Here is a 12,186-nt window from a genome sequence, read left to right on the forward strand (position 1 = left end):
GGCATGAAACGAAGCACCCGAGTCTATAACCCAAGACTCATTCCTCGCATCAAGAGACAAGATCAACGCCTCTGTATCACTCTCCTCAGATAAATTCACCGAATCCTTCCCACCTTGAGAGCTTTCTTCTTGTTTCTTGAGCGCCCGACAATCACGTTTCATATGCCCCTTCTTGCTGCAATGCCAACACCCGTCTTTGTCTTTCGGTCCCTTGGACTTCTTCCTTGACTTTAGAACATCCGTGTTTATTGCCTCTTTTGTTCTGCGATCTTCCTCTTCCTTCAACGTTTAGAGCATTTCCTGAATCCCCTAAAACTCCTGATGCCTTTCTTCTAGATTCTTTGCTGAGAATTGGACCGGCCACATCATCAAATTTCAACTTTGTCGACCCTTAAGAATTGATCACAACAATCACCAAACTATCCCAACTGTCTGGCAAACTGGATAAGATCAATAACTCCCTGACCTCATCCTCAAAAACAATGCCAACGGATTCCAACTGGCTCGTGACTGTATTGAACTCGTTTAGATGTTCAGCCACGCTCCCACCATCTGACATCTTCATGTTGAATAGCTGTTTCATAAGATGAACCTTTTTGGATGTAGAGGGTTTTTCATACATGGTGGTTAGGGCTTCCATTAATTCTTTTGTAGTTTCATCTTGAATATATTGAAGGCGACGCTCTTAGACAAAGAGAGTTGGATCATTCCTAAAACTTTCCTATCTAGTAAAAACCATTCATCATCTGTCATCTTTTCTGGTTTCTTCTCTTTTTCTCCTAGAGGAATATAGAGGTCCTTCTAATATAGATAATCCTCCATCTGCATCTTCCAGAAGGTAAAGTTTGAACCATCAAACTTCTCAATTCTAGTTTTCCCATCTTCTGTCATCGATCCCTTTATTACTACGTCACAACCCTGCACTTGGGGAGTGAACACGAACTGAGATCCAATCTCAAGTCTCACCCACAAACGTTAAACAAGAAGAAATATAAATTAGAAACAGATCAAAGCAATCCAAACAAACCACAAGACAAGATATACGTGGAAAAACCCCAACAAGGGTAAAAAACCACGGATGCAAACTTCCACTATAATGAAAAACGAAGATTATAAGGCAATATACAAACCTCTCCTTTGGAAGTACATAGAAAACCCTTTGCCCACACCTTAGAATTATTTTCCATTAATTTTCAATATACTAGAAAAGCCCTAGGGACACCTATATATAGTTTAGGCAACTTCCCTTTCGCACCCTTGCGAAAGCCGACTCAAAAATCCGCAGTCTGCATCAAATTCAGAAATGAATCTGCATAACCACGACCGGTCGAGCGGACCCAACGACCGGTTGAGCATGGGCCACGACCGGTCCTGCAGCCCCTAAATGTGGCTCCACATCTCAACAGACCTCATCCTCAAAAAATAATGTCAACGGATTCCAACTAGCTCGTGACTGTATTGAACTCGTTTAGATGTTCAGCCACGCTTCCACTATCTGACATCTTCATGTTGAATAGTCGTTTCATGAGATGAGGATGCTGAATGTTTCTCATACATCGTATCTAGGGGATACATTAATTCTTTTGTGGTTTTCACCTTGGATATATTGAAGGCGACACTCTTAGACAAAGAGAGTCGGATCGTTCCTAAAGCCTTCCGATCCAATAAAAACCATTCATCATCTGTCATCTTCTCTGGTTTCTTCTCTTTTCCTTCTAGAGGAATATAGATGTCCTTCTGATACAGATAATCCTCCATCTGCATCTTCCAGAAGGCAAAGTTTGAACCATCAAACTTAGTCTTCCCTTCTTCCGTCATCGCGCCCACTTGAACTAAACCAATGGCTTTGATATCAGTTGTTGCGCAGCATGCCAACAACGCTAGTGAACCGAGATCTAATCTCTGGTCTCATCAACAAACGATAAACAAGAAGAAATATAATCTAGAAGAAGAATCAAAGCATTCCAAGCAAACCACAAGACAAGATATACATGGAAAAATCATAAACAAGAGTAAAAAACCAAGGGTGCAAATTTTCACTATGAAGAAAACAAAATTACAAGCAATATACTAACCTTTTCCCTTGGATGTATAGAGAAAACCCTTTGCCCACACTTTAGAATAACTCCCATAACCCTAGAAAAGCCCTAGGGACCCCTATTTATAGTTTAGGCAACTTCCCTTTCGCACCCTTGCGAAATCGACTCAAATTTCCGCAGTCCGTATCAAATCCGCAAAATGAATCTGTGTAACATCAACTGGTCGAGCAGGCTGCTCGACCGGTCGAGCACCTCGAAACCAAAAAACTGATGCTCGATGGACTTTGAGTCGACCCAGCCCTCGACCGGTCGAGTGTGCCACTCGACCGGTCGAGCGACCCTGTCCATATGTGGCTCCACATCTCAACAATCTCTCACTTGGAGACACATCACCATAAAATTTCGTCTTCTACATGCGGAGTGCACCACCTTCCCATCTTCAAGCTTGAAGACCAATCAAAGCTGAACAGAGCTTCGAGTTCTCCCGTGTAACTGCCTTGGTCAGCATATCCGCAAGATTCTAACTTGTATGAATCATCTCCAGAGCAATCGATCCATCTTCCAGTAATGAACGTATAAAGTGATATCTGATGTCAATATGCTTGGTCCTTGAATGAAAGGCTGAATTCTTAGCCAAGTGTATTGCACTCTGACTGTCACTGTACAACTTGTAATCTGCTTGCTTCTTACCCAACTCTTCCATGAAACCTTGCATCCACACCATCTCCTTACATGCTTCTGTAACTACAACATATTCTGCTTCCGTTATACTGATAGATACATCTTCTATAACTGAGAGACCCAACTGACTACAGCACTACCCAGAGTAAAGACATAACCTGTAGTGCTTCTTCTGCTGTCGATATCTTCTGCCAAATCTGAATCTATGTAGCCTTGTAGCTTGATTTTCAACCCTCCACAACACAATCCTACATCCGCAGTACCTACCAGGCATCTAAGGATCTACTTCACAGCTTCCCAATGTTCCTTCCCGGTGTTGTTCATGAACTTTCTAACAACTCCCATTGCTTGAGCATTGTCTGGCCTCGTGCTCACCATAGCATACATGAGACTCCCGATAGCTGACGCGTATGAGACTTTAGCTATATAGTCTCGTTCCTCCTGCGTCTTTGCACCTTGCTCCTTAGAAAGCTTGAAGTGGTTGGCTAATGGAGTGCTAACCGGCTTAGCACCTCCCATACTGAATCAATCAAGTACCTTAGCTATGTAATCTGCTTGTGACAAAACTAGTTTCCTGTTTTCCCAGTCACGCTTTATCCTCATGCCTAGGATTTGTTTTACAGCTCCTAAATTCTTCAGGGTAAATTCTCTAGACAGTTGTCTTTTGAGATCTGAGATGTTCTTCATGCTTGATCCGGCCATAAGCATATCATCAATGTACAAAAGAAGGATGATGTAGGACATATCAAACTTTTTTAAATAGCAACAGTGGTCTGCATGACATTTCCTAAAACCGTTTCCCGATATGAAACTGTCGAACTTTTTGTACCACTACCTCAGGACCTGCTTCAGGTCATATAGACTCTTCTTCAGTCTGCACACCTTGTTCTCTTTTCCTGGTGCCACATATCCTGTTAGCTGATGCATATATATCTCTTCTTCAAGGTTCCCATGAAGAAAGGCTATCTTAACATCTAGCTACTCTAGATGTAAGTCCTCTGTAACTATGAAAGTTCTACAACAAACTATAAGAAGATTCGGAAGTATATGACAGATGGTAATTTTTCTTTTTAAAAAAATCCATCTTTTGAGCTTTACATTGTGGGTTGAACCGATGCCTTCATGTCCAAAAGTGTGGGAGGACCCAATTTCACGTAGAGTTCAAGCATTCACAAGGATTGCAATTGCAAATAAAATTTTCACCCTACATGTACCAAAAAAGTGGCCTGGTTCTCCTAATATGTGTTTTCGATGTCAAATTGTAATTTCTGCATTGCACCGTTGCCCGAGATATTTGGGACCACTACTTTGAGCTTGTTGGTATGAGGTGGATGTTAATTATGTTTATTAAAGATGAGATCAGAGTGTTTTGTGAATAATGACTCCCTTGGCTATCCTATTACGACCGTTGAAGGAGAGAAATAGTAGGACATTTGGTGAAAGAAACTTGCCTGTGGGACTGATTAAATGGCAAAATTACCTTGATGGTTACAAATTGAGATCTATATAATCTTCAGGGTAATGACCTATATGGAGATTTTAACAAAGTGGAAACCCAGTTTTAAAGATGAAGGTAAAAATCAAAATTTTTGAAAAGAAAATTGCCTTATTCTACTGAATTTGTTCTACTAGATCAAACTATCATTATAGGTTAGACGGCAATAGATCACCACTTGTTCTGCTACAGTTGGAATCCAATAAATTGTGGACCCAATTACTTGTAAATGCAATGTGTTATTTCCAACAAAGATTGACATTGTATTATTTCTATCAGTCATAGTTCTAAACCTCAGCCTTGGCAAGATTTCAGGCCAAGTGCGCATGAAAATCAGTTGCAGGCATTACTTGGCCTCAACCCTCTCTGAATAGACTGAATCAACTCAATGACTACGTTGCCTTAACTCTCCGTAACTTGTTGAGTCTACTTGATGACTCCATCGGCTTAACTCCCGACAAGACCTCTAGTAGAGGTAGCACCATCTCTCACTAACAAGAACTGCAATAAATATGCATCTTTTTCCATTATTTTGATATTTTAGCTACACACAACATTAATTTAATTTTAAAAAATCAAGTTAAGTCAATTAAAGACTCATCCTAGTCTTCAAGTCAACCCGACATGGCTAGACATACATCGAGTCAAGTAGAGTTTTTGAAATATGCTATCAGTAACGAAAAATTTAAACACATGAATTAGTGCCAGAACACAACTCCAATTGCCAACAAAATAGATGAATTGGATAACACAAGGCATCAAAACAGAAGTGCCAAACATGAATCAGCAAAAATAAAATGCAAAAAAAAAAAAAAAAACACACATCACGCAAAAAGATCTGCATATATGGTATACCTTCTGTATCTCTGATCTTTTCTTGAAAATTTTATCTTCATAAGAACCAACAGCAAGGATAAGCTGTTCTAGTCTTTCAAATTTTATATGGGCAGCATTCTTATCTTGCAACTGACCATGAACAGAAGTAATATCAATCAGTATTTTCAACTACTTGAAATCAATTGCATACAGTCCATTAACATTCCATGCCAGAGCACGGAATGAGTGAAAATGTAAAAGTATGCCCACTCAAACAGTGCCACCAAGCATCATAAAACAGGATTGGAAAGTGCAGAAACCAATTGCAGCATTCAGTGAATGGACACTACCAAAAAATCGAGTAAAGGCTATGGAAGTTGAAAGCTTTTAGCTACGGATTAAATCCGTAGCAAAATAGCTACGGATTTAATCCGTAGCTATAGCCTAGGTTCTCTGTAGCTAAAACATACCTTTCAACCTATAACCTATATGGTGCTGAGGGGGATCCATGAGGTCCACTGGAATATATGTATTTGATCTAAGCCGTCCAAAAATTCGGATATATAATGTTGTTGCATAAGCCTAAAAATTATGTGGATTGAATATCTAGGTGGACCACATCATAAGAAATAATATAAATTAAATGTGTACTGTTAATTTGTTGTGTGGTCACCTTAAAGATTTGATCTAAATGAATTTTTTATCATCCTTAAAATAATAATTTAAATTTATTGGATGGAGTGGATATATGAAATACATCACAGTGGGCCCCACATAACTAAAATTCTAAAACCGCTCAGGGCCGTCCGTCACGCGCCCGTCGAAAACCCCATCTCCCTCCAAAAACCCAACCCAGCGCCATTATCTCCCGCCCTCCAAACCAGAAACCCACTCTCCATCTCCATCTCTCTCTCTCTCTCTCGCACTCTGTCTCTCTCGTTCCCTTGCCCTCTCTTCATCTCCCGATCTCCCTTACCCTCTCTCACTGTCTCAAGGCCGCATTCCGCATCTCCCGAAACCCATTTCGCTGCATAAAGTAGAAGAAGAAGAAGAAGCATCGTACGGTGAGTATATTTCTTTTTCCCTATTTATCTCTTTCTCAAATCTTTCAGAGGTTCAATCCGCATTCCCCTCTCTCTGTTTCTGAAATGTAAGGGCCGTTTGGCCGGTCGGATTGGAAGGGATTGGATGTTATTGGAAGGGATTGGAAGGATTTGCCCCTTCTGTTTCTAAAATCTAAGGGCCGTTTGGCATTTCTGATTGGAAGGGATTGGATGTTATTAGAAGGGATTGGAAGTTAAATTCTGGGATTGGTCGGGCGTGCCAAACAGAGTCGGTGATCAACAGCCAATGCCTGAGACGTGTTTGGCTCGAGGGATTGGAAGGGATGGTAAGGTTTAATCCCAGTATTGGCCGGGTGTGCCAAACAGACTGGATATATCAATCCAGGGATATAGCAATCCCATGTATCTGAAGACAATCCACTGTCAACACCATCAATACATAGAAATCTAGGCCATCCACCATAATAGCTTTCAATCCCTTTCAATCCACCAAGCCAAACGGGGGAACGGACTGGCTACTCCCCCTGACACCAGCCAATGGCTGGTGGTCGGTGCTCTATGGGCCCCACCATGATGTATGTGTTTCATCCATGCCGTCCATCTATTTTTACAGATAATTGTAATAATTGCTCAGGAGGCATCGCCGGCTGCTGAGTCGGCAGCAACGGGGATTGTGCAGTCGGGAGAATTGTGTGCCGGTGTCAGGTATTGCCTTGTGAATTATAATTCTTTGTTTAGGTTTTGCTGGTTAGATTCTGCAGATTGTTATTTACGGTTTTAATTTATATGTTCGGTGATTGGAAGTTGGAATTTGTGAGGAGAAATGCGAAGGAGATTCGCTTGGACGGTGAATTGGGGGGAACATGCTGTTGTTACACAAGGGTGCAAGATCCTGGCCAGTCATCAGGTGGGATGAACATGCCTTGGATTATAAACCTGTGGCTGTGGTCCACTCATTAGGTTGCATGCTAGTTTCTGAGTAAAATGGATGGTGGAAAGAAAGGGCAATGAATGGTCCATAGTTAATGTACACGTATGGTCCGCCTGATGAGTAGACCAGTTTGGTTTTTTGCCCAAGGGATGTTCATGTTGGGCTCTGTCTGATGAATGGTCTGGACCTTTCAAACAGCCTTAGAGAAACGGATGGATGAGCAATTATTAGCGGGTTGTCAAAATCCTAATATCTACGATTTATGATTTGAGTTGAATTTTAAGTAAGACGATTTGAATCTCACCTTGTATCCCATTTTATATAAATCCTACGATTCTCTGATTTGAATCCTATGATTTATGATTCAAATCCTGATTTACAATTCAAATTATGCTTGGTCTCTTCTATTTAAGCTTCCCTCGGCTTTCATATTATGTTTTTAAATTGGTGGGGGCTTTAAGAATCGTTTAGAAAAGGTAAATTATTTTATTGTGCTCTTTATGAGAGATTAAATGATATATATTTTCTTCAACATTAAATCATGGAGCTGTCTCTCTCTCTCTCTCTGTGTCTCTCTCTCTCTCTCTCACTCTTTTTAAGATCTCTTACTTCTTAACTAGTTGAAACACCAAATTAATGTATGACTTATCTGGAATGTTTTCATGGGTGCTTACGATCATGTGGACTTATCTGTATTGTGGAATAGTGGTTAGAAATCAAAATATCTTTTTCTGTTGGTCTACATAATCAAATGCCACTTTTCCAACGTGATTCTAATTCATGAAATGTCACAAGAACATAAATTATAAAAGGATCCTTGTATGTTTTTTAAATGAAATTTCTTGAAAGATAAATAATAATAAAAAAGGAAGATAAGAATCCTTTATCGCTATCATAACATGGTATTACTTGGCGCATATTGATGGCAAAAGGATGATTGATAAGTTTTTAATTTTTTTTGCTTATTTATATTTTTCATTTTTGTAGAAAATCATAAAAATCTTACAATTTACAATATGATTTTCGATTCGATATGATTCAACCCCTATTATGATTTGCAATACAATAATGATTTTGACAAAATTGATTATTTGTTCCAAACTTCCAACGCAACATGGAATTAGCTCCCCCAATTTCCATTAGAAAGGCCTCCTTGAGATGCACCTCTTTTGGTGAACCCACAAGATTTCGAAAGTTCTCTACTTGCGTTTAGGCCATATCGACTAAAACCCTGCTAGCTAAGTTAGCCTTCAACAGACCATTCTTTCTAGGCCTTGGCAACCTCCGTGCCATACTTGAAAGAAGGGGGCAATCATCTGAGGCATCACCAAAATTTGCTTGAAAAATCGGAGAATCTCCACTATAGGGCCCTCACAAAGTCGTAGTGCATCAATACATGATCTACCTAGTGGAGATTATGAAGGCAAAGGATTCAAATCTTTGTCTTTCTTCTCTTTAGGTGATCTTGCTTGAACACCTTACTTCTCCCGACTAGCCATCGGAAAGCTTGACACACTCATATAAGATCATATCTTCTTTGTTGGAGCTTCGTCCCTATGCTAGAAAGGCCAAAACTATAGTAGAAAGAATTCACAAAGAAGAGCCCCAATCTTTCCGGCTTTTAAATCCACTTGTCCCTCTCACCAATCAATGCTTTCCATTAATAGTGGCTCTAAGAACCCCACAAATTCTTCAATTTTCCCTATGTTGAATCCCTTCAAATTAGTGGAGACCATGCAATTTGATTTCCTTGAGGAATAAACACTCGGATACTGTGACTCCTTTTTCATGTGCACCAAATACAGACTTGGGAAGACAAGGCTGAGTGGTCTAGCAATGCACCAGACATCCTCCCAAAACTGTGCCTGCATTGCATCCCAATTACTGTGAACAATCTCCTTTCTAAAAAGGTTTTTCACTTTAAGTACCACTTTCCAAACGCCCCAATGCTTGTACTAGGATGAAGCTTCAGTAAAACATCCACTGGCACTTTCAATATATTTACATTTATTAGCTTACTTCCAGAGACATTCTTCCTCCACCCCGAACTTCTGTAACCATTTTCCCAAGAGCTCTTTGTTAAAAAATCCAGCAGTTAGGTCTCTTGGGGAGCTCCTGTTTCAAGTTGTGTATAGTTCTCGGTTTTGTTTCTTGAGTTATTTAGTTGCTTTGCTTAGTTTTGTTTTTCGAGTTGTTTGGCTGGTTCCTTGCTTTTGTTTTCTGTTTTGTTTGGCTTTTCTGTATTTGTTTTGTGCTTGTTCTTTTGGGTTACTTTAGAAAAGGGTGCATGCATTTGTTGGTGTAATGTTCTTTTTACCTGCTTGTTGCTTCATGTTATGTTGGGTTAGCTTGGAAAATTACATGATCAAGTTGTATATTTTAACAATTGTGGCCTGTTGGATGTCAGAAGTGATGTCTTGCATCATTTTACATTCGATTGGATGCTTTGTATCCTAGAAATGAAGTGTCAAAGGGGTTGCGTGGGTGATGCCCGCTTCAATTGATGGTCTGCTATGTTCTTGGCATGAGGATCTGGGAGGAGTGATTGGGAGAAAGAAGTGGAGAATCCTTCTCCTGGCTGTTCTTTAGACTATGTAGGCAGAAATGAAAAATCATTTTCCAGAATCCGAGTGTCTCTTCAGCTGGGGTGTTTAACAGGGTTTTATTATTCTTTAGAGATTCGGTGCCTTTAGCTCTTAGGACCTTTTGGGTTTGGGTTTCCTCCGTCTTGGGACTGGTATTGTTGTATTTTATTTTATGCTTTTTTTTTCCTTTTTGCTATTTCCTGCTTGCTGGTTTGCAGCTATGCCTATTGCTTCATCTTTTAAAAAAGAAAAAAGAAAAAAAAAAAAAAAGGAAAAAAGAAATGAAGTGTCAAAGGTATGCAAACTTCACAAATTTTTCATTAAGCATTTTGTAAGAAAATCTTTTTGTTAACTAAGTAGTTGGTTGGAAGGAGGAAGAAAGGATATGGTCCAAAGAGGTACAAAACAGAAAATTTTTTCTCAAGGAGTAACAGGATATTGTGAGACTAGAAGACATGTTTTGGAGGTGAAATTCCTGTGCTATGCAGCTCAAGGAGGGGTGATGAGGACACTAGCTTCCTGTCACCATGTTGTAAATGCTATTGAGGGTGAATTTAATAAAGAAGATAAAGAATGGGGGATGCGCTAAAGGAGTGCTTTCTTAGTGAGTGCTTTGAGTTCTTAGGGGTGTGTCGGTGTGGAATTAATTGTTTGGTAGTTCAAGGCATAACAAACAAAGATATGTGAAGTATTGTTGATGGTGTTGATTGATGTGTTTTTCTTTACGAGTATAGATGAGAAGAGGATCTGGAAGTTCACAATTCTCAGCTAGATCATTCTTCCATGCTTTGAAATCTAGGGCCTGTTTGGGTTGTGGGAAAAGAAAAGAAAACTCGAGGGTTTTCCATTATTTGGACCTTTTTTGTTGTTTGGATAGCAAAGGAAATGGTGAGATTGGAAGCGATTGCTAGCCTTTCCATAGTCAAATTTTCATGCACAATATAAAACGTGAAAATTGTGAGAGGAATGTGAGATTTCCACTTTCTATCGAAACAAGATCCTCAAAAAATAGAATCCATGGGAATCCATGTTTAAATAATGCTCATAGAGTCTATGATTGGATAATCACTGTACTTTTCTCATCTTTTCCCAGTCCAAACAGGCTCCTAGTGATGAATTTTCCCATTCGTATAAGGGAATTGAGTGTGCCTAGGTTGGAGGCACTTGCCCGGAAAGAAACAACCAATAAAATTCTCACCCTAAATCTCCTGTAACGTGGCATCATTTACTTGAAACTTGCATCATGTTCCATAGGAAAATGTGGTGATTGAATGCCCACCATTAGGGCCTGTTTGGCTGGGCAGATTGGATGGATTTGGATGGTATTAGAGTAGATTGTACAAATTTCAAGGTAATGATAGTTGCGTCAATAGATTGGTGCAAGATCTATGGGATTGCTATATCCCGGGATTGCTATTTCTGGTCTGTTTGGGACGCCTGGCCAATCCCGGGATTAAACTTTCCAATCCCTTTTAATCCCTTGAACCAAACACGTCCCAAGCAATTTTAAAGGGATTAGGGTGGATTGGATGGGATTTAAAGGTAATGATGGTGATGTCAGTGGATTGTCTTAAGATCCTAAAAGGAATTCCAGAATTATTTTTTTTTGGGTTTGTCAGATTGTGACATCAATTTGAATTTCTATGTTTTTTTTATTTTTATTTTTTATTTACAATGTCTTTTATGTTACTGGCATAGGCATTCATATATATATTGAGAAATATGATTGAAGTGTTAGACTAGCATGTGCATTTACACCATTTTTTTAAATGTTGGTGACTCATCCACCACATGTGTCATAAAACATGTTAATCCACTGCATTGCATTCATCAGGAATCAAGCTTGGGGGTAAACATTTTTGGCTTTTATTCAAAAAATCAGGTTGTTTCAACTCCTAGTCTGGCCACTTATAAAATTATACCTAAAAATTCTAAATATACATCGTATGGTCCACTTCAGTCTCGGAATAATACAATTTTTGGGTAGTTTTTTTCATCATGATGAGCCAATACTATATGAATGGATTGGATGCACAGGAAACAGTGGTAATTCACCATTAAAACTTAATGTGGGTTGAAGAAATTTTGGATAGAGCTGATATTTGTGTGGTTTCTTCATCCTAGGTCTTTGTAAGCATTCCATTGCCCTTGTGTGGTGAAGTCTTTGACTGGTACGATCCATCATTTAGCTTGATATATTAGAATTGCATGCGAGACTTTTCATCTATGCAAGTGGTTTAATATTATACTTATTAATTGCATTATTAATTTTTTGTAAAAATACAATGATGGCAAACTCCTTAATACATTGTATTTGGTAGATAATATCTGTATGGGTCCAATCATCTGATAGCACTTTCTTCATTTTCAACTTTTAAGGAGGATGGTGCATTAGGTTAATTTCCAACTTTAATTTTTGGTAAGGTGCAGGTTGAAAATGGACCCGTTGGTTAATCGAGATTTGGCTGTAATGAATAGGGAGTGGATGACACTAAGTTTCCCAGACCCACGTTTTCTTTCTGGAATCAGAAGTTTTTCAAAGTTTGCACAAGAAAACCTTCCTGGTAGAGAATTC

At 39.2% G+C, this 12,186-nt stretch overlaps 1 protein-coding gene across 1 annotated transcript in view; it reads right to left on the minus strand.

Annotated features, from left to right (window-relative positions):
* The window catches only part of LOC131234622 (5'-3' exoribonuclease 3-like), a 54,273-nt gene that overhangs the window by 13,031 nt on the left and 29,056 nt on the right, over positions 1-12,186 (minus strand). The window contains exon 11 of the mRNA XM_058231552.1: positions 5,071-5,181. Within this exon, the coding sequence (XP_058087535.1) occupies positions 5,071-5,181 (111 nt within the window). The remainder of the gene's footprint in view (positions 1-5,070; positions 5,182-12,186) is intronic.

Source organism: Magnolia sinica, chromosome 19 (assembly GCF_029962835.1).
Source record: "Magnolia sinica isolate HGM2019 chromosome 19, MsV1, whole genome shotgun sequence".
Taxonomy (NCBI): Eukaryota; Viridiplantae; Streptophyta; class Magnoliopsida; order Magnoliales; family Magnoliaceae; genus Magnolia; species Magnolia sinica.